The 27,329-nt window shown below is 47.6% G+C and overlaps 1 protein-coding gene across 9 annotated transcripts in view; it reads left to right on the top strand.

Annotated features, from left to right (window-relative positions):
• Positions 1–27,329, top strand: part of RANBP3 (RAN binding protein 3) — a 355,000-nt gene that overhangs the window by 263,923 nt on the left and 63,748 nt on the right. For all 9 annotated transcript variants that reach the window (XR_013603675.1, XM_078669890.1, XM_078669894.1 and 6 more), the window contains 4 exons: positions 21,391–21,493; positions 24,303–24,427; positions 24,619–24,739; positions 25,141–25,283. Coding sequence is in view for 8 of the 9 variants with exons in the window: in XM_078669890.1 (XP_078526016.1) it covers positions 21,391–21,493; positions 24,303–24,427; positions 24,619–24,739; positions 25,141–25,283 (492 nt within the window). In the remaining variant the exon portion in view is untranslated. The remainder of the gene's footprint in view (positions 1–21,390; positions 21,494–24,302; positions 24,428–24,618; positions 24,740–25,140; positions 25,284–27,329) is intronic.

Genomic DNA, 27,329 nt, shown 5'->3' with positions numbered 1-27,329 from the left:
TTCCGACACTGGCCCCCTGTGCCCAGGCAAGGACCAGCTCTGGTGCTGTGGCGCCTCCGGGAGATGGTAATGCACATCAGTGGTAGTGCACTGGGACACTGGGCTTCCTCGAGCAGCCAGCGCCTCCCACTCCACAACGTGCTGCCTGACGCAGTCCTGCTCACACAAGCCCATCCAGCTGTTGTGCTGTGGTACCTCTGGGATGTGGGCATGAACACCAGGGGCAGTGCACTAGTCCAACCAAGGGGTAGCTGCACACTTGCCCGTACAGCACTGGCGCCAGGAGGGGTCCTCCCCTCCAGCGGGGGCAGCAGGTTCCGTTCGGGGCATGTGTTCCGGGAGGTCATTTAATGATTTCCCATTACAGCTGCAGAAACAACTCTCGCATCGTGCGTGCCACACATTCAGCGCAGCCCAAGTTTAGACCAGGCAGGCAGGGGTTTTGCAGCGTTAATCTTTCTGGATTCACTATGCTGTGCATTATTCCGCGGTCTTGTGGTTGGGTCCGGATTCGTAGTCTTTTCTTTGTTTGTTTTTTTGTCTTTTTTTTCTTAGCCCAGGTGGGCGTCGGCGTCACACCCCCTTGGGTGTATTTCCGGTGACGTCGGCATGCTTCCTGCGGAAGCTCCCACTCTTGGGCGCCATCTTCAGATTCTTTTTTTCTGCGGTCGGGTCTGGATCGTTCCCGTTTGGGCTCCAGACATTTTTGGAGAAAGAAGAAAGAAAATACAGAAAAGACGAGGAGAAGTCATCTGAAGACTCCAGGGGACTTCATCGACAAAGTCAGCAAGGAGAAGGCGTTTTTCATCGAGATCCTCTACGACCGTCGACGAACACGCGACCAGAGAGGCCCTGGACGCTCGATGATGGACAACACGCCGTTCAAGTTCTGCCGTAACTGCCACCACAAGTACGCGCAGAAGGACCAGCACCCGGTATGCAACCTTTGCCTACCGGTGAACCACGAAAGCGGAGACTGCAACGCCTGTTCCGCCTTCGCCCTGAAGACCCTTCGTGTGAGAGAGAGGGAGAGGGTAGCACACGCCACCCTGCAGGGGAAGGCCCCGACTCCGTCACTCTACGAGCTGGGGATGTCCTCCGAGGAAGAAGACAACGCTGCCGCCGAAGACGACAGCTACACGGTCGTAGAGACCGATTACACGAAGACTTCTGACAAGGTAGGAGACTCTTCGGCCCCCAAGAACCCGAGAGACTCGGAGTCTAGAAAAATCGAGGGCAAGACCCCGAAAGCGCTGACGCCAAAAAAGGCGGCGTCCGCGACTACTCCCAGGCCCAGCGGATCCTCCGAGAAGGAGTCCCCGGCGCCGAGAACTGCTGATCAGCAGAAAACGTCGAAAATCGTCCCCGAAAAGGATCGATCGACGCCGAGGGAGAAAGACCCAAAACTGACGACGACGACCAGAGACCCAAAATCCGGTTCAACTTCGACACTGAAAGGCACGGCGACGAGCCATCCGCCGAAAAGAACGGCCGACCCATCCGACGCGGAACACGCGGCCGAGATGGAGAAGAAGAGAAGGCGCCTCGAGGCAGAAATGGAGAACATCATGCAGCGGAAGAAAGATTTCGACGCAAAGATGAAAGCCTTCACGATCCCTCACAAGGCCAAGCCACCGGTGGTGGAGGCGGTCGAGGAGGAAGATGAGATCGCCGAAGTCGCCGAGGAACAAGACCAGGACGTCGAGGTGATCGACGACCAGGAGGAGTACGAGAATCCCTACGATAGTTACAACTATGGGGAGTAAGAGGAAAGCAGGACGGACACAGAGTCCGCACCCTCTGACCGACAGGAGGTAGATTACATAGATGTCGACACCGACAGCCCGGAGGAGGTGGTCGACACTTACCCCTCGAGGCCCTCGCCGCCGGACGACATCGGGGCCTACAACTCGGTGATACAATCTGCCGCAGCAGCTTTCAAGCTCAAGCTCGACGAAGAGAAGCAGAAAGCAGACTTCCTTCTAGAAACATTGCTCCCAACACAAATGAGGAGCCAATTCCTTCCAATGCTCGAAAGCGTCTTGGCTCAGGGGAAGGAAGCATTCAGGGAGCCCGCAACATGCAAGGCAGTAACTCCCAGAACTGAGAAGAAGTACAAACATTCCACAAAGGACCCGGCCTACATTCAGGGCACGGTCTCCGCAGACTCCATTATCACGGCCACAGCAAGGAGGAGGGCTAACATACCCACTACCTCGGGCCCGCCACCGGATAAGGAGAGCAAAAGGATGGATCTGGTGGGCAGAAGGATCGAACGGAATGCCGCGACCCACTGGCGCATGGCTAATTCCAACGCCCTGATAAACAGGCACATGTACCAGATCATGGAGGGGCTGGGGCAGTTGGTGAAGGACCTGCCCCAGGATGCCAGGCAGAAGGCCGAAAAGCTGGTTGAAGAGGGAAAAAACGCGGCAAATTCTTGCCTTAAGACGGCCCTGGATGGGGCAGACACAGTTAGCAGGCTCATGATGATGGGTGTCACGGAAAGGAGGCACGCCTGGCTCAGGATCTCAGGTTTCAAACCGGAGGTGCAACACAGCACCCTGAACACACCGTTCAACGGCAACACGCTTTTCGGAACAACAGTTGATGAAACGCTCAGTCAACTGAAAAAAGATAACGAAACAGCAAGATCCATGGGAGCATTGCAGTTCAGAGGGAACAAGAGGGGCACCCCGTCACGGAGGCCCGGCGGGAGAGGCCAAAACCAGCCAGGTACATCACACCAGGCTTTCCAGCAAACGCACCAGGCAGACTCGCAGGCTCAGCATGGTCAGCAGAAGCAGTCCTGGCAGTACCAACAAAGAGGCCAGTCCTTTCGAGGGAGAAATGGACGGGGACAAAATAGAAGAGGGGGGCAGCAGCCCGCCTCTAAGTGACTTAAAAAAACTCTGTGTGCCCGCCCACAAAAAAGATCCCAGGGGGCAGAACGTACAGATGGGTCAAGACAAACTAGACACCTACGACCACATGACACCAGTGGGAGGAAGATTAAGATTTTACCTCCGAGAGTGGAGAGAAATCACATCAGACAAATGGATCCTCAACATTATCCAATTCGGATACTGCATAGAGTTGGAGGGGAGGCCAACAAGCAGAAAACCAAAAAGAAAAACACTAGCAAGCAAGCAGCTGCAGTGTCTTCAGGAGGAGGCAAAGGAACTCCTGCGGAAGCAGGCCATAGAACGGGTACCCTTCAAGGAAAGAAACACAGGAATATACTCAACGTACTTCCTGGTACCAAAGGTAGACGAGACAATGAGACCCATTCTGGACTTACGGTTCCTGAACAAATTCATAAGAACGCAAAAATTCAAAATGACCTCCCTGCAAGAGGTGCTCCCACAATTGCAGACCGGGGACTTCATGGTCACAATAGACCTCAAAGATGCCTACCTGCACATCCCAATGAACAGAAAGCAAAAACACATGCTCAGGTTCACCATTGGAGAAAGCCACTACCAGTTCACGACACTGGCCTTCGGACTAAAATCAGCACCAAGAGTTTTCACAAAGTGCCTCGCAGCAGTCGCAGCGCACCTACGAAGGCAAGGAATACACGTATACCCTTACCTGGACGACTGGCTGGTGAAAGCAAACTCATACCAGAAATGCAAGCAGCACGCACATACAGTGACGAGCACGCTCATAAGCCTGGGGTTCTCCATCCATTGGAAGAAATCATCAATGGAGCCGGAACAGGTCAAGATCTTCCAGGGAGCACAGATCAACACCTTACAGGGCAAGGTGTTCCCCAGCGAGAAGAGGGCGAGGGCGCTGGTGAAGGAAACTCGCCTCTACCGGAAGGGACAAGCTCGGACAGTGAGGACTGCGAGCAAGATCATGGGCATGATGGCATCATGCATCCACCTGGTACCAAATGTACGACTCCACATGAGACCCATTCAAGAATGGCTACAGGAGCAATGGTCACAAGCTACAGGCGGTTGGGAGGATCTTGTGGTTGTAATGCACGCAGTGCAGAAGGAGATGGCATGGTGGACCATGGAGAACATAACAAAGGGAAAGCCTCTAACGCCCCCAACGCCAACAGTGACCATCACCACAGACTCATCCCTGAAGGGATGGGGCGCTCACATGGAGGAGCTCAAGGTGAGGGGACTGTGGACGACAACAGATGCGGCAAAGCACATCAATTACCTAGAACTGAAGACAATCTTCCTTGCACTGAAAGCCTTTCAAACAAGACTGTACAAACACAAAGTATTGATACAAACAGACAACACCACTGCGATGTTCTACATCAACAAGCAGGGGGGCACACAGTCAGCACCGCTTTCAACGCTGGCGCAGGAGATATGGAGATGGGCCATCCCTCTCAAGATAGACCTGCTAGCCATACACCTACCAGGGAAGGACAACATACAAGCCGATTGGCTCAGCAGGCAGACATCGGCATCCCACGAGTGGGAGCTCAATGCTCAGGAGACAAGGTACCTGTTCGACAGGTGGGGGACACCATCGGTGGACCTGTTTGCCACACGCCAGAATGCAAAATGCCAAAACTTCGCATCCAGGCAGCCCGAGGAGGGGTCACTGGGGAATGCCCTATGGATAGATTGGTCAAGGACATTTGCTTACGCCTTTCCCCCGATACCACTTATGCACAGAGTGCTGAGCAGGTGCAGAGCGAGCAACATGACACTGATACTGGTCGCACCACAGTGGGCGAGGCAGACATGGTACTCGCAGATCATGGAGATGACACAGTGTGCACCCCACAGATTCAGCTGGAGGAAAGACCTACTCTCCATGCAGAACGGAGAGGTACTACATCCAGAGCCAGAGAGCATGAGCCTAGTAGCGTGGCTCCTGAGGACATAGAGTTCGCACATTTGAGACTACCAGAAAGCACCCTGAGGGTACTTCGGGAGGCACGAAGGCTCAGCACTCGAAAGTGCTACGTTGCGAAATGGAAAAGATTCACAATATGGTGCAGACAGGAAAGACTCCACAATAAAATGAAGAGGGACTCCACAGTGCTAAGGTACCTGACGCACTTGCTGGAGAAGAACCTTAGCTCATCCTCTTTAAGAGTTCACTTGGCAGCGATAGTCGCCTACACAAAGGGAGAAACGTGCAGGAGCTTCTTCACATCACAGGTGGTGAAGAGATTCCTAGAAGGAGCGAAAAGGATCGCACCACCCAAGCGGGTGCCGCCACCAGCATGGAACTTGAACACAGTCCTAACGGAACTCATGAAAGAGCCCTTTGAACCACTTCACAAGGCCTCCCTAAAGATGCTAACTATGAAAACAGCCTTCCTGGTTGCAATAACGTTCTTACGCAGAGTAAGCGAGCTTCAAGCGCTGACGCTACAAGAACCCTACATACAAATACACAGTGATAGAGTTGTGATGAGGACTGACCCACACTTCATGCCGAAGGTGGTATCCAAATTTCACATGAACCAGTCTATACAGATACCGAGTTTTTTCCAAAAACCAACAACTAGCGCAGAGCGAGCTCTGCACACCCTGGACGCCAGAAGGGCAGTCATGCACTACATTGAAAGGACAAAGGGACACAGGAAAACAAAAGTTTTTTGTGTCATTCGCAAACAGCTTCATGGGGAAAGCAGTAAACAAAAAGACCATTGCACGATGGATCGCACAGACAATTCAACTCTGCCACAAGCGTGCAGGACAAGAACTGGCAGAGGGGACACGTGCCCACTCCACCAGTAAGAAGGGCGCTACAATAGCCTTCCTGGCTAACACACCCATAGAGGACATATGCCTGGCGGCAACATGGGCTTCGGTGCACACGTTCACGAAGCACTACTGTGTGGACATACAAATGAACAAGGAAGCTCAAGTTGGACAGAAGGTGCTACAGCACATATTCAACACCCAACGCTCATCTTCCACCCAGCCGCCACAGAGATGAGAAACCGCTACAAAATCTATGCACAGCATAGTGAATCCAGAAAGAATCACGCTGCAAAACGAATAGTTTTCTTACCTGTCGGTGTAGTTTTGCAGCTTGAAGATCTTTCTGGATTCACTAGCGAACCCACCCACCTCCGCCAGAAAGATGAGGCTGGAGAGAGAAGAGGTGGTTAACTAAAGAAAGGACTTTAAAAGTACAAAGCGGTAAATACCAACTAAATAGAACATTGCCATTACTTCGGAAACTAAAGAAACACGGAAAAAAAAGAACCCGAAGATGGCGCCCAAAAGTGGGAGCTTCCGCAGGAAGCATGCCGACGTCACCGGAAATACACCCAAGGGGGTGTGACGCCGACGCCCACCTGGGCTAAGAAAAAAAACCAAAAAAGAAAAGACTACGAATCCGGACCCAACCACAAGACCGCGGAATAATGCACAGCATAGTGAATCCAGAAAGATCTTCAAGCTGCAAAACTACACCGACAGGTAAGAAAACTATTCGTTTCCCTTTATAACCGGCCCCTTCACGCCGGCGATGACACTGTTCGCCCACAATTTTCTGTCACGTCCAGGACTAAGCTTCCAAGGCCTCCAGTCTGTCCTGCAACACTTACTTGTTTTTTTAGAGGAAACACTGAAGGATTAAAGCAAGAGTAATTACTGGGCTTTCAGCTATGAAGGTGCATCATAACTGAAAGAATTGGCTCAGCAACCACGCTGAGGAAGGAGCGACCTTAGCAGCAAAGAGCTCTCCAACACCCCTGGCAGCACACTGCAGCCATAGCAACAGAGCAGGGCTGTCCCAGAAAGGGCCCGCTGTACAAAAGCATCGATAGTTTGAATTTCGCACACAAATGGACTACTTTATGTACTGCAAAATTGCGGAGGGAGGGAGTCAAAGTTCTTGAGGTGTGTGTGCAATTAATCAGCTCCTGTGTATTACTCTTTACCTTCTGTCTTTGTACACCTCACAAGAGAGCTGCCAGTAAGTCACATGCAATGCTATCCCTGCTACACCCTCACGCTCACATACCCCCAACACTCACACACCCTCACCCTCCCTTACACCCCCTCACCTTCACACCCCCTTACCCTCACACCCTGTCACCCTCACACACCCTCACCCTCTCACCCTCAAACACCCTCACCTTCACACCCCCTCACTCCCTCTCGAACTCACACACACTCACTCACCCTTACACCCTCGCCCTTACACCCTCACACGCCCACCCCCTCCCTCACCCACACACACCCCTCACCCTCACACACCCTCGCCCCCCACACCTTCACACCCCCTCACCCTCCCTCTCACCCCCTCACCCTCCCTCACCCTCCCTCACACCCCCTCTCACCTTCACACACACCCCCTCTCACCCTCACACACCCTCTCTCACCCTCACACACACCCTCTCTCACCCTCACACACCCTCTCACCCACCCTCTCTCACCCTCACACACCCTCACACACCCTCACACACCATCACACACCCTCACTCACCCTCGCTCACTCACCCTCACCAGCATAGCATCACAAAACATAGCATAACAAAACACAGCATAGCATAACACAACACAGCATAGCATGACAAACAAAACACAGGATAGCAAAAGATAGCATATCCTAATTATTCCCAACTCTCCTTATTATTAAGCAACATCTGACAGTTTGCAAATCATCTTCATACACAATGCCAATAACTCAAACTTTAATGCTGCGAGACCTATTGCATTGTAAATGCTTGTTACCTTTCCCTTTGGATAACATTGAGCGCCCGATGGCCAAAAGCACCCTGCACCCAGCCGCCCGAGTACCGCTGGCTGTGCTACATTTGCCCTATCCTGCTTCCCCCTTTGCCCTGAGCAAGTGACCAGGAGCCCAGCTCACACAGCCGCGTGGCCTGCTAGCCAGCAGCAACCAACCGGAGGCCCCCTGTCCCTCATTGGATAACATTGGGCCTAACTACCTCTGCACCCAGCCGACGCCGGCGCCGCTGAGGGTGAACCAACTGTACCTACCTGACCCTGGGCGACCCCTGAGTATATGCCCAGAACCACAACTTCACCAGTCGAGTACTCACCTGGAAACCGGTAACTCACTTACTTGTCGTTGGATAACATTGACTGGTTTGACTCGAAAAATCTTCTAAGTGTGAAGTTTAGGAAACTTAAAATATTCATATAAAATCAACCGAATTCCGAAGTACTCACCTGTGATCAGGAGAGAAATGAGTACTGTACCTTGTAGCCCAGTACTGAACCGCAAAATTAATCCTTACCGGTTTATTAGTAACCTGAATTTTCTCCATAGGAATCCATTGTCTGCTTTTCTATGAAATTTCTTCCAAGTGTCTACTTTTGAAAACTGGAAATATTCTTTAAAAATCATACGAAATTATTTACCTGTTTTAAGTTCAGACCCCAGTGCTGGACCCAGAAGCCCAGTACTGGATTACCAAAGTAACGAGATCGTACTTTACCTGCAACCTGAATTTTCTCTCATTGGATAACATTGTGTGAACTTTTAAAATATCTTTATATTCCTGAAAAATCACTGCTATACCTAAAATGTTTTTGCTAAACTGTTTTCAGCTTAGACCTCAGGACTGAATCTAGGAGCCAGTCCTGGAACTACCAAAGTAATCTACAAAGTAATCAACTGTGTTTATATAACACTTATTGTTGACAACTATTACAGCCCTACTGCCCCCATTAAAACGAATTACATCTTCTACTCCAAACGCCCCTCTAAATGGAAAAGAATCTTCACACAACTTCTCCCAGTCACTAAAACCTCCAAAATACCCCATGGCGACAAACTTTCCACCACTCCATCTCCAACCTTTTGTGGGGAAATCAACATCTCCATTTTCAAAACTGGTAACATCCTCATCCAAGCGTCCGTACCCCATCTTAACACCTTCGAACTCCATTTCAGATCCTTGCCCATCCAACTTTCCAATTCCACCAACAGCCCCCCATACCCTCCACCTCCTCTCTCCCCACCGACCCTGCCCCACCAGCCCACCTCTCCCGCCCCTGACCTTTCAACATCCAATGACACTATGAATACGTTGTCACCTATCCCCTCTTTCCTCACTATGACCTCCACTCTCCCCTTGATCAACCCCTCACTCCCAATCCCCCTTGCTCCCAACCAGCCCACCCATTCCCCTACCTATTACTCCACCCTCCTGGCCCTCTTTCTCAGTCTCCCCTTCCATTCTTCCTCCAACCCCCCCTCACTCCTCCTCTCCCAACTCATCCTCACTCACGCAGAATCACAATACTCCTCACCCAGATTCCCCTTCCATTCCTCCTCCATCCCCCCTCATTCCTCCCCTCCCAATTCAGCCTCACACCCTCTGAATCACACTACCCCACACCCTTCTTCTCCCAACTCATCCTCTCCCTCCCTGAACTATACTCTTCCCATTAGCTCCCCCCTCACTCCTACACCATTCCGCAACTGTACCTCCTTGCTATCCCCAAACTTCTCTTCCACAGAGGTCTCATCTCCCCTCTACCCCGACATGCCACTCCTTCTCCCTTTTAACTACAGCCCTCCCTGCTCTCCTGCCTGCCTCGGCTCATCCCCTCCTCAGAACAGGCCTCCTGCCTGCATCTGCTCACTGCCTCCTCAGAGCAGACCCCCCTCTGCAGCTAACTCCGAACCCCATTTGTCCTCCTCCCCCCCACACTCTATTTACTCCCTCACTCTTATCTCAAACTCCCTACGCAACATCGAACTTAACATCTCCACTCTTACCAGAGATCTTTCTCGTCTTAGGAACGATTTCCTCAACCTCAAATCCAGCGATCCCCGTCCCTGAAGAAACACCGCTAGCCCCGGTCTAATAAACCCCACCACCTCCAAACCGTGGAAAACTACTCCCTTGCTTTGCCGGGCTCAAAGACCACTCCGCACTACTTGCACCCTCTCTCACCGGGAGATCTCCGACCTTCAAAATTCCTACCCTCCATACTCATCTACCATGAACACGCCTCCCCCCCCTTCTCAAACATCCCCGTCATATTGGGGACTAGTCGTATTTCCCTTTCACCTGTCTCACCTAGACCCCCTCCTCTTCTCACCTCCATCCATGCCCTCCCATCTCCCAAACCCACTCCCAATCCCCTCACCTGCATGCTTGTTAACTGCCGCTCCGCTGCCCGACATGCCATAGAAATCTCTGAAACCATCCTTAGCGAATCCATCGACATTGCGTTCCTTACAGAATCCTGGCTTAATGACCACTCTACAAGCATTCTTGACATACTCTCACCCCCGGGCTACTCCATCATTAGGAAAGATAGACCCATCCGAAAAGGCGGTGGTGTAGCTATCATCTTTAAAGACGAATTACAGCTCTCCCTTATCAATAACGCCGAATATGCCTCCTTTGAATACCTCGTAGCCGAACTCAAAATACAGGGTTCTCCACCCATCCGCCTTCACAATATATATAATCCGCCTGGAAATCACTACCCATTCATTGATGAGCTATCTAACCTTCTTACCCAATCCTCAATTTCCAAATCTAAAAACATCTTCCTGGGAGACTTTAATCTCCATTGGAATGATACTAAAGATCCCTCAATCTCCCTCCTCTCTGACCTTCTCGAAATTAATGACCTCAATCAAATCTGTCAGTCGCCAACCCATTCCAAAGGAGCCACCCTTGACGCTATCATAACCAGCAAAGATCTAGCCCTCCTATCTAACATCATTCCCATTGACTGGTCCGACCATCACCTTATCCTGTTCACCATAACCACCTCTGCCCCCCCCCCCCCCCCTCCTTCCAAAACTATTAAACCCATGAAACTGATCAGAAATCTCAGTCTTATCCCTCCCGACTTACTTGAATCCAAACTTCATGCCCAGCTTCTCGCTATCCCACCCTCAACACGAATGAACTAACCGAACAATATAACAAAGCTGTCACTGCTACCCTTGACCTTCTTGCCCCTCTCAAACTCAAAAAGCAAAGAAATATCCCCTCCAAATCATGGTTTAACACAGACCTTAATAATGAAAGACGTAGACTCAGACTGACTGAAAGATTATGGAGACAGCACCCCTCTCCTTCTAACCTGACCCGCCTCAGACTTGCTAGATCGTCCTATAAAAAACACATCTTTAGACAAAAAACTTCCTTCTTCAGATCACAACTAGATCGAGCTCAGAATAGGCCAAGAGAACTATTTAACATTGTGTGCAATCAAACTGGTTCCGCCCCCCCTGTCCCACTGGCCTCGACGACTAGATGTGAAGAAATAGCTCTCTTTTTTTCAGACAAAATTAAACTTATTGAGCAATCCTTCCTCTCTACTGTGATCCCTCCCACCAATCCAAACATCTCTTAATATCCCACCTTCCACCATAACTCCCCCTAAACCCACTACTGCCCATCAAAACTCTGATCTCCCTCACCCCCCCTTGCCCTCCAATTTCCTTGACTCCAATCATCCTAACTCTCTTACTAAAAATAATGCCACGTGGCTTAACTTCCAGCCTGTCACTGAAAGAGAGGTCTTTAACATCATTTCCAAACTCAAGCCTTCCTCCCACACCAAAGACCCTCTCCCCTCCAAACTTGTCCAAAACCTCAAACACATCATCACCCCTTCCTGGACCTCTATTATCAACAGCTCCCTTGCCACCGGCTGTGTCCCCACTTCATTGCAACTAGGCCAAATCACCCCCATTATCAAAAACCCTTTGGCAGACCCAAACGACCTCAATAACCTTCGTCCCATCTCCAACCTTCCCCTTCTTTCTAAAGCCCTGGAAAAATGTGTCCTTCTCCAACTAGATAGACACATTGAACACTTCAACTTACTAGACCCCTTCCAATCTGGCTTTAGGAAAGGATGCAGCACTGAAACCACCATGCTAAACATTATTGACGACATCCACCACTCACTTGACAATGGTGAATCTAGCCTGCTCATCCTCCTTGATCTCTCTGCAGCGTTTGATACTGTTAACCACTCTGCTCTACTAAATGTTCTTAGAGATCGATTCAGCCTGAATGGTACGACACACAAATGGTTTGTCTCATACCTACAACACCGTTCTCAACAAATCAAAATCCAAAATTGCCTATCTAACCCTACCTCCATCTCCTTAGGAGTTCCGCAAGGATCCATCCTCTCTCCCACTCTCTTTAACCTTTTCATGGAACCCCTCACACTCATTCTTAAACAAGCCGGGATCAACTACCATCTCTATGCTGACGACACCCAACTCTATTATAAGATTAAAACTCATGCTGACATCCTTCAACCCAACAACACTCATCAAGATCCAAACCTGGTTCCACAGTAACCACCTCAAACTCAACCCTAAAAAAACTGAAATCATTCTTTTTTCCCCTAAAAATAACCAGCTCCCCATTCAGAAGTGGATCTCTGACCTTAACGCCCTCAACTGCTCCTTATCTTTGTCCTCCTCAGTCAAATCACTAGGGATCTCCCTGGACAACCTCCTAACCCTCAAGGTACACATCAATAATTCTGCCAAAGGAGCCCTCTTCACTCTCCACCACCTTAAGAAAATCAAGCCCTTCATCCCGATCGATGATTTCAAACTAGCAGTCCAATCCCTTGTCCTTTCTCGCATCGACTATGGCAATGCCATTCTCACCGGAATTCCCAAGATCCACCTAGCACCTCTTAAATCTGTGCTTAACCTTGCAGCTAGGCTTACCTCAGACTGCAAGCGATTCGACCACTTGAGCTCAATGCTAAATTGTGTGTAGAATTGTGTTGCCTACTGCAACCCCCTGTACCTATTGTGTTTACAAAGTTTATTGCCTTTATGCAAAGCACTCAGCCGAGACCTCTCATATTGAGAACCGTATATTTTGATACCTGTTGGTTCTAGAAATAAAACAAATCAATCTTTGATATAAAAGCAATTGACCTGGAGTTCAGTCTTTGAGTGTGTGAAACCTTTTACTGACTGAGTGTGTACAACAAATGCTTTACGCCTTATTTTTTATTTTATTTATTTATAAAGTTTTATATAGCGCGAACTTGACCCAAGAGGGTATAAGAGCGCTTTATATTTAGGATCATTGCTTTACAAGTTACATTAGATACAAGCGCAAAGTAAGGTACAGTACACATAAACAATTTTTCAATAATTCGTAGGAGGGAGGGGAGGAAGGAGTAATAGCACGGAGACGGGGAGAAACAATGCCCAAGGTCCGGCTGGGTTGGTGACGGTCAAGGGAGAAAACCAGGGCCAGACTCCTCATTAGCTGTCTAGCAGCTCCACTGGTCATCAGCCATGTTGCTCAGGTCTCAGCGTTCAGGAAAAAACAGTTTTTAGTTTATTTGATTTGCGAGGGTTATATAGCGCTATCTAGACCCGGAGGTATCCAAGCACATAACCAGGGGAACGTTGCATTAGAAGGTACATCAAAAGGATTATAAAGCGCTGGCTAGACCCGTATGTATCAGAGCGCTATAGCAGAGGAACATTGCGTTACAAATTACATCAGTTACAATTGCGTTGTAAGGTACAGTAAACAATGCGGTTGAGAGAATTTATAGGAAGGGAGGGGAGGAAGGAGCCATAGCAAGGAGACGAGGAAGAACTGTGTCCAATGTCAGGAGAGGGAAATAGAGAGGGAAAGGGGAGAGGTGGAGTACTGCTCGACCAAGCTACCACTTTACAGAGTAAGGTCACACCTGGCTTTAATCTCTGTTATACCTCTGGGGTTTGTGGACTCTATACACACACTGTACCTTATTCTGGTCCAGTATATATAGAGACACTTTCTCACATTTAGTTTAAAAAACAATCATGTATTCAAATAATTTCAATTTCAATTAAGGGGGCATTATTAAACTCTTTGCGTTTAAGTAAATCTTGTTTTAAAAAAAAGCCAACTGACTCATTAATGGGAATGAGACTAGGCAATTCTTTAAATAGCAGCACTATCAAACATTGAGCTCATGATATATAGGGTGTGTCTCCACAATGAGCAACACACTACTTCCATAGCGCCTGTGGTGGCGCACATGCGACAGTCTTTTAGCGATCCCCCAATAACCACCTCCTCCATAGATTCCCACCCTCCAACAGTGTTCTTCATCTCTCAAGTACCGCTCTCTCTCACACCATTAATTTGTTGTACGACTCTACTCATCACAGTGTTGGGTGTCAGAGCACTTTTCGTCACACATGTACATTATACTGAGACAATGAATCATGTGTAATCAGTCTATATAAAATGTTACATAAGACCATGAGGATTAAAGGATATAGGAATGACATGTCATCGATACTAGTAGGCAGTATAATTTAAGAGTGTTTAGTTTGCAGAAGCATAAATTCAGAATTTAAAACATACCCCAGTGATTGGGGTTAGCATTACTAATTCTTCTGATAGATACATCTGCCGTGTGGATTCCTCACCTTGTGAATATCCCCTTGCGTCAGCAACATTCGGAAATTCTTTTTGTAGCTTCGCGCCGACGTGGACTTGGACGTCATAGAGGCACGGCATCGCTCGCGACTCCGCTAACGTCACCGACGCCTACAATAGGCCCACACCGGCATGATGACATCAGTTCCCTTTTTTCCGCGTCGTCGACGCTAACGGTTTCGGGATACTCTGTAGCTTATAGTATATTGTTACTTTATTTCCTCTATTCTCCATTCTCTGAACCTTTTGCTCAATTATCATGTCGACAAAGAAAACAGGGTTTAAACCTTGTAGAGAGTGTGGGAAGATGATGTCCATTACGGACCCTCACCAAGACTGCATCTGGTGCTTGAGTTCGGATCACGACGTTGACGAGTGTTCATCATGTCAGAAGATGAATCCGAAGGCTCTTCGAGAAAGAGAATCAAAACTTCTTGTGGCTAAGCTGAAGGCGAGAAAAGTTAAAAGATCCTCGAAGCACTCGAAGCACTCGAAGAGATCGAAGTCGAGATCCAGGTCGAGATCTCAAGAGGCGTCGGCCTCGAAGTCTTCGTCTGATCACGCTTCCGGTTCTCGTAAGAAGCATAAGAAAAGGAGGCATGAATCCCGCCATCATTCAGGTGATAAGTCTGGTTCTAGATCGAAGTCTCCCAAGAGGATGAAATCGAAGGTAATTCCTCCGCAAGTGTCGGATCAAGAAGGTGAGGCTTCGCCTTCGGAGTCGATGGTCCATTCTCCGACTCCAGTTCCGGATCCGACTCCGGCTCCGTCTCCGACTCCGGCCCCAGGTGACACCGATGGAGTTCCTATTGAGGAGGAAACTTCGAATCCTGTTGTGGAAACAGATTCTAACCTACCTCGAGATCAGCCTGAGCATCCACCATTCCCGACTCCAGGTCAGGACCCCTCTGCGTTTTTGAACGCAATGTATGGTGTGTTCTCAAGATCGTGGTACCCCTCTGGAGCACCTTCGGGTCCCATGGGTCCTATGGCTTTCAATTTGGGTGTTCCTCACTCATATGCTCCAGCACCCTTCATGCCATATATGCCAGCCCCGACCCCGCTGTGGCAGTACCAAGCTCCACCGAGGTCGACGCCGGTATCGACGCCGGCTCGGCCGAAGTCGACGACTCCGGCTCAGACGTCGCCGGCTCCTAGCAAATCTATGGAACAACCTTCCAAGCCCTCGGATTCGATTCCGAAGTCGGCTCCGGCGCCGTCGGATTCGGCACGGGATTCGACTGCACTTCGAGTTAAAATGAGGTCTCGAAGAGAAGCTCAACGTCTTCTTGATGAACAGAGAGTTGGTGATTCTTCTTCTGAAGTGGAGGAAGGTGAGCTGGAGGGGAGTTATTTTGAGGACCTAGCAGAAGCGAGTGGTCTCGAATTTTCCCCAGAGTGGTCTTTACCTTCAGGACCTGATACACCCTCCAGAGATGTTCAACCTTATCATGTTGTCATGAAGAAGGCAGCAGGACTTTTGGGTTTGACTTTGCCTACTGTCGAATTTAAGTCAAACTTACTGACTGAGGTCCTTCATTCTCCGAATTCGGCAGTGGAACCTTTACTGCCATTTAATGATGCTTTAAAGGATCCCATTATGGAGGTATGGAAGAAACCTTTTTCTGCTCCTGCAGTTTCGAAAAATGTGGCTAGGAGATATAGAGTGGCTCCTGAGGATCCTGCTTTCTTGTCTTCTCATCCTTCTCCTGAGAGTTTGGTAATTCAGGCCGCTTGTTCTAAAAAGTCAGTTGGTGCTTTTCTGCAGGTGCCTGGCGACAAAGAGGCCAAGAAACAGGATCAAGTTGCAAAAAAGACTTTTTCTTCAGCTAGTATGGCATTGAAGTCTTCTAATGCCACTTGCCTTATGGGTAGATATATTCATGCTCTTATGGACTCTATGCGTTCATTAATCGCTAAGGTTCCTGAGGATAACAGAAAAGACTTTGAGGAAGCTTTGTCTGATTCTCAGGCGGCAGCCCGTCAGGTCATTCAAAGTGGGCTTGATACTACGGATTCTGTGGCAAGGATCATGGACACGGCGGTGGCCACGAGGCGTTCAGCCTGGTTGAAGTCATCTGATTTTTCAGCTGATGTACAATCTGCTCTATTGGATTTACCTTTCGATGGTGAAGGGCTCTTTGGAAGGAAAGCAGACACTGCCTTGGAGAGATTCAAGGACAGCAGAGCACCTGCTAGATCTCTTGGCCTTCAGGTCAGGGGTTCTACGACCAGGAAATTTAGAGGTTTTGGCCGTTCTTCCTTTCGTACATTTAGACAAGGTCAGCAGCAGCAACAACAACAGCAGCAGCAGAATACCTTGTATAGATCATACAGGGGAAAACAGAGGGCACGTCCTCGAGGACGTCAAGCCTCCTCCTCTTCCACCTCTTCCAACCCCCCAGCCACAGAAAAGCAGCCCTAGATCCGCCATTCAGGATCATGTAGGCCCAGTGGGGGGTCGGCTTACCCACTTTCTACGAGATTGGGAATCGGTTACATCAGATCTTTGGGTTCTCAATCTCGTAGAAAATGGGTATGCTCTTCCCTTTCGGGAATTCCCTCCCAATTACCCTCCTTGCCAGGGGTATTGCTCAGAGGAACATCTGTTACTCCTTCAGGAGGAAGTCCAAACTCTATTGAGAAAAGGTGCGATAGAGGTGGTCCCAGAGCAGGAAAGGGGTCAGGGACGCTACTCCCGGTATTTCCTGATTCCCAAGAAGGATGGCAGACTTCGTCCAATCCTGGATCTCAGGATCTTGAATTTTTATCTGAAACAGGAAAAATTCAAGATGCTCACCCTTGCTCAGGTTCTTCAGGCGCTGCTGGAAGAAGACTGGATGGTGTCACTCGACTTGCAGGATGCGTATTTTCATATTCCAATCCTGAAATCGCACAGGAGGTATCTCCGTTTTACGGTGGGATCGCAGCACTACCAGTTTGCGGTCCTTCCGTTTGGACTTACTACTGCGCCTCGGGTCTTCACCAAGGTGATGGCAGTGGTGGCGGCGTGTCTCAGAAGATCAGGGATTCCTGTATTCCCGTATCTGGACGACTGGCTGATCAAAGCGCAGTCGTCAGAGGCTGTGCTTCATCATCTGCGAGAGACAACCCAGTTGTTGTACAGGTTGGGTTTTTCGATAAACGTACCCAAGTCTCACCTGGTGCCCTCCCAGCGCAACCTGTTCATGGGTGCTGTACTGGACACAACTGTATGTCGTGCATTCCCTCCACCTCAAAGGATTTGCGACATACAGGAAATGATTCCTTTATTTTACAATGGAGCGGTCGTTCCAGTCCTGAAGGTCCTTCGCCTGCTCGGTCTGATGGCTTCTTGCATTCTGTTGGTCAACCATGCACGCTGGCACATGAGGGCACTCCAGTGGTGCCTCCGCAGGCAGTGGTATCAGCACAACGGAGATCTCAGGGAGTCTGTGAGGATCTCCAGAGAAGCTGCGGCGGATCTGTCTTGGTGGAGCGTGGAAGGCAATCTGTCTCAAGGAAAGCCCTTTCATCTGCCTCCATCGGTTGCCACAGTGATCACGGATGCATCCACTCTAGGGTGGGGTGCTCATCTGGGGGATCTGGAGGTCAAGGGCCTTTGGTCTCCAGAGGAAAGGTTGCTTCACATCAACCTTCTAGAATTGCGGGCGATTCGTTTGGCGCTCAAGGCCTTCCTCCCTTCCCTTCGCGGTCGTTCGGTCCAGGTCCTGACGGACAACACGACCGCGATGTGGTATATCAACAAGCAGGGAGGAGTGGGGTCGCAGTGTCTCTGCAGAGAGGCTCTGCGTCTCTGGTCCTGGTTTCAGGACCATCAGATTTGTCTGATGGCAAATCATCTGGCCGGGGTTCTGAACGTTCGTGCAGACAGTCTCAGTCGGCGGTTCTCTGCCGACCACGAGTGGAGGCTCCATCCGGAGGTGGTTCAAGACATCTTTCAGATGTGGGGGACTCCTCGGGTGGACCTGTTCGCCACTTACGAGAATGCGCACTGCCTGTCATTCTGCAGTCTCCAGTATCCGATGCAAGGAGCCTTGGGGGACGCGTTGCAGTTGAGTTGGAGAGGTCAACTCCTTTACGCTTTTCCTCCCATACCCTTGATTCCTCGGGTTCTGAGGAAGATTCGCCAAGACCGGGCCCAAGTCATATTGGTCGCCCCGGACTGGCCAAGAAGGGTGTGGTATACAGATCTTCTCCACCTCTCCTCTCACCCGCCGCTCCGTCTCCCTCTCAGGGCAGACCTCCTCTCTCAGATGGAGGGGCAGGTTCTACACCCCCACCTCCAGACATTACACCTTCATCGCTGGAGATTGAACGGGGCAACCTGATTTCCTTTTCCCTCTCGCCTGACGTTGTGGATGTCATCTTGTCAGCCAGGCGTGACTCCACTAAGTCCATCTATTCTTATAGATGGTCGAAATTTGTCGCGTGGTGTGGGGAAAGGTCTGTTGACCCTGTGAAAGCCCATTTGTCTAATGTTCTCCAGTTTGCCCTTTCTCTGGCGCAGCAGGGGCTTGCTGTTGCCACTGTGAAGGGTTATCTTTCTGCGCTGTCGGCTTTTATCTGTTTGCCTGACCAGCCTTCTCTTTTTAAATCTCCTGTTGTCTTAAGGTTTTTGAAGGGCCTTGTAAATAAGTTCCCTCCTACTCCTTTTATTGTGCCTCAGTGGGACTTAAATCTTGTATTGACCTTTTTGATGGGTGCTCCCTTTGAGCATCTTCACAAATGTCCCATGAGGCTTCTTACCCTTAAAACGGTCTTCCTCGTTGCAATAACCTCGGCAAGGAGGGTAAGTGAGCTTCAAGCTCTTAGTTACAAGCCCCCTTTCTTGACCATTCATGCTGATCGAATGGTTCTCAGGACCAGGGCTGCTTTTCTGCCTAAGGTGGTAACTCCTTTCCATCTAGGACAGTCTATTACCCTCCCTGCCTTCTATCCTCCCCCTCACCCTTCTACGGAGGAAGAGAGACTGCACCGTCTGGACCCTAAGAGGGCGGTGTCCTTTTACTTGGACAGATCCAAGGACTTTCGTTTGGAAGACCAGCTCTTCGTTGGATTTGCTGGCTGCAAGAAAGGAAGAGCAGTCCATACAAGAACTTTATCGAGATGGATCGTCCTCTGCATAAAGATCTGCTACTCTTTGGCCGGTAAGGAACCACCAGAGGGTATAAGGGCTCATTCTACTAGAGCTAAGTCGTCAACCTCTGCATTGGCTAGAGGTGTGCCTGTTGAGGATATTTGTAGAGCGGCAACTTGGTCTTCCCTCCACACTTTCGCGAAGCATTACTGCTTGGATTCCGAGGTGAGGAGGGACGGTCACTTTGCACGCTCTGTCCTTCAGGATTTCCTGGTCTAGAAGAGTGGACACCCTCCTCCGGGAGTGGGGACTGCTGTGGGACTCTATTCACAAGGTGAGGAATCCACACGGCAGATGTATCTATGAGAAGAACAAGTTACTTACCTTCGGTAACGCTTTTTCTGGTAGATACTATATCTGCCTGTGGATTCCTCACTGACCCACCCGCCTCCCCGTTGTCCACTCTTCTTTACCAGAGTTATTGTAATGTAATGTATTTATTGTTTATCAGGGAATGTTTCAATAGCTTTCCTGCTTTTGCTTCACACTGTGTGTTTTGCCTTTACTATTGTGTACTGTGTATACTGTATGCATTTCTACTGTCATTGGTCCGTCCGTGTGCCTCGATGGCATGGAAAAAAGGGCGAAACTGATGTCATCACGCCGGCGTGGGCCTATTGTAGGCGTCGGTGACGTCAGCGGAGTCGCGAGCGATGCCGTGCCTCTATGACGTCCACGTCGGCGCGAAGCTACAAAAAGAATTTCCGAATGTTGCTGACGCAAGGGGATATTCACAAGGTGAGGAATCCACACGGCAGATATAGTATCTACCAGAAAAAGCGTTACCGAAGGTAAGTAACTTGTTCTTCTCTATTTCCAGCCAAACATACCCTTTTAGCAACATTAGGATAATGAAAGCCAAAGAAAAAAAGCATAAAGTTTTAACCTATACCATGCAGTTTGCTTGCAGCTCTTTGATAAGAATTCATAGGTCACTGTGCTATATTAGGATTGTGACTTATGAATTGCAATAACAAAAGGATCCCTGTGACAAAAGCAGTAACCACTGGCGCTATCCACATAAATACGGTTCTGTGATTTGCATGGTACACCTTCTTTGCAGCAGGCATATTAACCCTCTAAACTATCTTATGAAAAGTCAAAACTGCCTCTAGGCAAAGATCCATCTCTCTCCAATAGGAACATTAATCACCAGTGTCATGTTGACATTTTATTGTTCCCTGAAAACTGCTTAATACAGCACAACCCTAAAACCAGACTTGATCAACAGGCATCCTAATGTCATATATTTGAAGGAGCTCTCCTAGGCGATAATAAATGAATAAGAGGCATGGTTAAAAAAAGTGTTTGCCAAGTCTTTACTCAAAATTATCCTGTTCATAGATTTTATTTCAAACTGCCCTGGAATGGCCTCCTGAAATGTTCCATTCTTAGTAGACGTAGCAGCCCCTTTGTCTTCAGTGCGTGTCCTGGGCCTCCTGCAGCGCAGCCTGCCGTACAGGAAAGAGTTTTTAAGCCTGCCGAAAGTCACAATAAAAGGACATTTCCTTGAGGCAATGCAGCTGATGTGAAAACACTTGCCGCATGGCGACGGCAAAATTGTATTTTATTGTTCCTTTTGCTCTTGGAAGTGACCAGGGCGCTCCCAGAGACAGTCTGGGTGCAGGAAGAGGAAAGGCTGCGTGCGCGCAACCTAAAGGGGACATAGAACATAACAATTATCAGCATTTTTAAATGCTGTTTTTTTCATCAAGTGTAAGTTCGGGTTACTTGCACATTTGCTTTACAATAAGATCCAACTGTGATTATTTTCCCGTTTACTTGTACAACTTTAAGTGCCCAGGATTTATCTTGCAGCCTGCTTGCTTAGAAATAACAGTTCTGGATGCTTATGGATGTTTATTCTCTCCCCCAGAGTCCACCTAAACTCAATGAACTTGGCACAGAGAGTACCAGGGAAAATGCTGGTGTTGAGTCTGGCTCAGAGAGTTCATCACAGGAAGCAACGCCAGAAAAGTGTAAGCTATCACTTATTCTTTATGTATGATTAAGCACAAGGAGAAATGGTTTAAAGTAAGACTCTGAACAAAACATTGCATACCATGTTACGTAAGCTACTATCATCTGCCTAAGCTTTTAGGCTGGTACTAATGTTGCAATGTTGCAATGTTTTACACTCGATGTTAAACGCAAGGAAAAAATAAATAACAAACATACTTGGAGATTATGTTCTACCATTCCAATGGTCCAATTTTCTTTCCAAAAATTCCTCAGCACCAAAACCTGGGTCAGGTTACTCTCTCAAGAATGATGTCGTTCATGCCCTAACAGTTTAGGTGCTGCAAGCTTAGGCGGGTATTTAACACCGCTGTCACGGTTTGCATGTGGTTTTAATATAAAATACTATTTATATTCTCATGCTAAGCTTAATATAGTATCTTGTGTAGCTATTTGTGTGCTTTAAGTTTAAGGTGTGTTTGAACATGTGAGCATCAGGAAGCTACCATGCTCTGTCAGTCATCCATAAACTCATGTCACAAGCCTCAACCAGAGATTTATCGATAAGTAGACGTGGCATCAATAGTTTCCACTTTGTAGTCAAATAGAAACTATTTGTAGAACATGTCAGTGATCAAAAAGTGTGAATGATTTTGCTGAACTCCTGAAAAAAGAGATACAGCCATTTTTAAATAAAACTTTTTACAAAACCCACTATTCTTACAAAAGATGAAAGTTAATTATTTCATTATAACCATGTTCAATGGATTTAAAAAATGGTCATCATATTTTGTCAGTTAGCTGCAAAATCATGTGCTTTGTGGACAGGTGTTTGATTGGTTTCATTTTCAATGACCCATAGACCATTTGTTTTCTTATTCAGATGATTGAAATACTACATATTAGGAACATGAATCTGTTATTGATTGACATACCATTTATAGCCTTTCACCTAGTAGTTTGAAAAGGTTTTGACCTTCACCCTGAGATTGTGTAATAAAACGTATGATGCAGACTGTGCTTCAGAGTGGCCCAGGCATCAGCGCCATCTCCTCAACTTGTTCGTGCAAGAAATGCAGATGCGGGAAATTAAGACCAACCTTCCTGATGTCAGTGGCGGTTTCAGTATAAATGTAGAAATCTTTTCATATAGTGAATGTTGATTGCTAATTTTCAGATTTCTGAATTATTTCAGCGTTTGATATCAACAACTGTGGGACAGGCTTCATTTAATTAAGTTCCAAGTTGCATTCAAAATTCCCCCTGGAACTATAAACTCATTTGCGGTTTTGTAACCACTGGTGAGAGATGACAAATGAAGATGTTGCAAGGCATGCAGCACTCAAGCAGAAAGCAGCATAGCTTCACAGACTGACATTAGTAGGATAAGGAAAGTCTTTGAATAATAAGCATGGCACTGAGGGATACATCACAATATCCACTCATTACCAAGAGGCCGACCGACCCTAAGCCCACTCTATATTGAATTGTAGATAAATTGTCTTCAAGAAGACAAGGGAACTCTCTGGAGCAAAGGGCAAATGTGGGCAGACATAGCTGCAAGTGTGTATGGTAATATAAACTCCTAAACCCCACATGTGTGTCTATGGGAGAAGTGTGTCTGTCTTTGGGTTTCACTTAATCAGGAGAAATCTGCAAGATCCCACATCAAAAACCAACGGTGGAATCCAGGATGGCAAGTGGGAAGAAAATATAACCATTTGTTTAGGAGATATTTCTGAAGTTGATCAACCCTAGAGCAATATCAAATATATTCGATTCATGCAGGATGGAAGAATGTGGTAAATTGAGAAACAAGAGCCCTTCAAAGAAGATCAGATATTGCCTTTTGTCTTAATATGAACTATTGTATAATCATCTGTTGCAAATTGGGCATACCCAAAATATCCTTAGGTATTTTGAAAAAGGCTATTTTGTATTTCTATTTCTAACCATTAACGTTTGTATGAAAACTGTGTAATTTGCTTATTCTTTGGCCTGTTTGTTTTTTTTTTTTTTTTTTGTTTTTGTTTTTTGGGCATTGATACGAGTAGTGAAAGAACCAAGCTAACCCATTTACTTTTTTTAAGTATAATACTTTATCTCATTACTGTGTACAAATCCACTGGAACCCTCACTTATTGAGCTCTGTTTGGAAAAAAGGAGTTTGTAGGGGATGGAATCTATGGGATTTTTCTCTAAAGAGTTCTTAAAGAGCTGATCTAGATATGTATCAGTCAATTCATTATAATAAAAATGTAGGCTGCCAGAAGACTGTAGTGATTTTTAGCTCCCTGTCCTCCTTCAGGTGGAGGAATAAGAGAAGGGATCTTGGTTGAGTTTGTCTACGCGTTGGCCCCCTTGATTATTGATTCGGTCATATTTTTGGTGTATTATCCTACCCAATTGAACATGTTGACATGTTTCGGCATGGACATCTCAGGGTATCATTAGGGCATCGACTGAATAGACCTTAGTGATTCAAATGGTGGGGTGTATAAGAAAGCATCTCTGGGTGTTTGTTCTATATCATAATTGGGCAATTGGAGTTTGTCCAAGAGCTGGCAGAGCAGCCAGTTATGCTGTACTGCTCGATGTGTGATTGAGGTGGCTCAATTGCTAGTTCAAGCACATCGATTGGGCACATTGAGCTCCCACCCACCCCCTCTTGAGGGAGGATATTTAAAAAACAATTGCCTTTGATATTAAACTACTTCAAAAATAGCTTCTCTGCTTGTCTTTGGTTGTCTACTGTGTGGAAGAAATTGGTTTGGTGTTATATCAATTGTAGCTTTCAGATTCTAAAACCCTATTATCTCCTTGTTGCAGCTAATAATATTTCAGAGTCATTGGCAGAGTCTGCTGCAGCTTATACAAAGGCAACAGCAAGGAAATGTTTGCTGGAAAAAGTAGAGGTGATAACAGGTGAAGAGGCTGAGAGCAATGTGTTACAGGTAAAAAATATATATATACGTAGAACTCTTTGACTTTGCAGTTTTAGTTAATTGTTAGGAAGAACACACACTATACAACTTCATATAGACTGCACAGTAGCGTGTTTCTAGAAAGAATAGGGTGTGAAATAAACTACTTGGTAAATATGTCCCTTACCAATAAACATTTCCATGCAACTCCTTTCTGCCAGATCCAATGCAAGCTGTTTGTGTTTGACAAGAACTCTCAGTCATGGGTAGAAAGAGGGAGAGGACTTTTGAGGCTCAACGACATGGCTTCAACAGATGACGGAACATTGCAATCTCGACTAGGTGAGACAAGATGATAGAGACTGGTTTAGGGTTTTGTACGATGACTTATGGCATCCACATTTGCATGATTTTCTGTTTTATTGAGTGGTCAGAAACATAAAACTGGAACTGTTTAATAGTTCAAAACAATGTTCTTAATTTGGTGTACGGACACTCACATAGATGTTCTTTGTGTAGCCTGACTGAATTACATTTGTAAGCAAGTTTACACTTCCTTTGTCCTCTATAGCTCCATATGCTCCTACTAGAGCTTGTTTTGGAAGAATTCCATAACCTAGAGTGGGATTTGTAAGAGAAAACAGAATGGCTTCCTCATCATGAAGTTCTGTCTTTTGTATTTTCATGTTATTGTGCCAACAATTTGAGGTGTGCCTTAGATCAATTGATTTTTCTTTTTCTAGTGATGCGGACCCAGGGAAGTTTGAGGTTAATTCTCAACACCAAACTCTGGGCTCAGATGCAGATAGACAAAGCCAGTGAAAAGAGTATCCGAATAACAGCAATGGACACAGAGGACCAAGGAGTGAAAGTGTTCCTCATATCGGTGAGCAGGAAGCCTCGGTTGAATAAAAACATGCAAATGCCACTTTAACGAAGAAAGTCTATGGGCAGCAGTGATTAGGAAATTGATGTGAACAGGGACTGAAATTCAAGGCTGACTAATTTTAAACCTGGGTTGTTGAGGGGTTTCTTACTCCAGTATTGGAACTTTCATAGGTTCCCATGCTTGAATCATTCCCCGTCGTCGAGATGGGAGCCTCGGTATACATAAAATAGCAGTAAAAAAAATTACAAAAGAAGAAACTAGGCCTAAGCCCATTCTTCTTTTGCAATCTATCCGCCTCTTTATGCAAAAGAGCCCAAACAATTCTGAACACCCTCTAGAACCTTGCTGAGAGAACCTCAGATTTTCTACCGCACGTTGTGCATAGGGAGTCTCCTTTGAGCTCTGCTCACTTCAACTCTATTCTACAGGATTGTTTGATATTTCTTCTTGGAATGTCTGACAAAGAGAAAAAAAACCTTTTTAAGGCTTGTTCCACCTGTGGCAATCAAAGGTTGTATGTGGAGGACAGGCATAAAGACTGCATCTACTGCCTGTATCTGGACCACAAGGCAGCGGACTGCTAAATCTGCTGCACCTTTTCAACAAAGACTCTCCGGGACCGTGAGGGTCGCCTTCTCACCTGGCTCAGAAAGCTGAAGTTGAGGAAGGAAACACTGTCGAGTGACAGCGAAGAATCGTCATCTGCCACTTTGTCCAGAAGGTCAGTGAAGAGGGGTAGGACTTCCCCTTCACCATCTACAGACCGTCACTCAAAGGCCTAAAAAAAGACGCCCCCGTTAGTCTGAGAGCCTGAGTCCTACCAAATCTTCTCACCATGGTGCAAAGGAGAGGTAAGGACTACCTTCAGCAGCAGCAGTGGTGGAGTCTGCAATACTTTTCAAAAAGCCGCCTTCTTTGACTTCTGAGAAGTCTGACAAGGATAGTCCATCATCAACGATGCTGCGAAAGACTCCGGTGACGAAGGCTGCAAAGGTGCTGGTTAAAACGGTACCACCGTCGACTGTGCTTTTGAGTCTCCATCTGTTGACGTTGGTGTCGACGGGCTCGTCGACGACTATGTCAACAACGTCTGCGAGGGTGTCGACTACGGTAGATGCAACAACTGTGGCATCGACGAGGGCATCAACGACAACAGTGACTACGACAGCCAGAGTGTCGACGGTCTCGTCGACGACAGTGTCAGTGGGCCTTCCGTCGACGACTTCGTCGACAATGGTTTCTTTTTCTTCACCGTCGACGGTACCATCAACGACGTCTTCGTCGACGGAGAGAATCTCCATTTCTTTTAAGAGAATCACGCCGGACATGACTTCTCCAAGGAGGGTTTGCCCCTCTGCCTCCCGCGCTGTTGCTGGAGGAGGAAGAAGATTCTGAGGAAGAGGATGATCATTTTGGCTATGCCAATAGCCCCTCACAGCTTCTAGTCAAGTGCCAAGACACTGATTCTGAAGAATATTACCTTCCTGAGCACTCATATCCTCACTCTTTTCACCGTCAGGAGGACACTAGCCAGGAGATGATTTCTGTTCCTTCTTTCCTCTCTGCGGATCTTTAAGGCATGTTGCTGGACTATAGGAAGAGATTCTCCCAGCCTCCTCCTTCTCTCCACTTCCTTTGGCGCAGGCTGTCTGCTTCGCCAGATTCTTCTGTGGCTTTGCCAATGCCACCTTCCAAGATGGTATCACAGCTGCAAATCACCAGTCCAGTTATACCACCGGTGGTTCCAGAGGTGCAGATTGATTCCTCGGAGGAGGATCACGATGATATCAGCAGGCCGGACCAGTGTGCGGAGTGGGATGATTATGTGATACCAAACCCAGCTTCTCCAACACCGGATACAGCTGATTCTCCCCTGGCAGACATAGGAGGGTTTCACAAAGTGATGAAGAGGGCATCACGCAGATTTGACCTTCCCTTGCCTTCAGTCCAATCTGAGTGTTTTCTTTATGATTTTAAAGAACCTTATAGGAAGACGGTCCGTTCCATTCCTATGGTCAGCCACATCTAGGAGGCAATGAAGAA

Source organism: Lissotriton helveticus, chromosome 12 (genome assembly GCF_964261635.1).
Source record: "Lissotriton helveticus chromosome 12, aLisHel1.1, whole genome shotgun sequence".
NCBI classification, from domain to species: domain Eukaryota; kingdom Metazoa; phylum Chordata; class Amphibia; order Caudata; family Salamandridae; genus Lissotriton; species Lissotriton helveticus.
The sequence above is the reverse complement of the archived record's forward strand: the minus strand, read 5'-3'. Positions and strand labels throughout refer to the sequence as shown.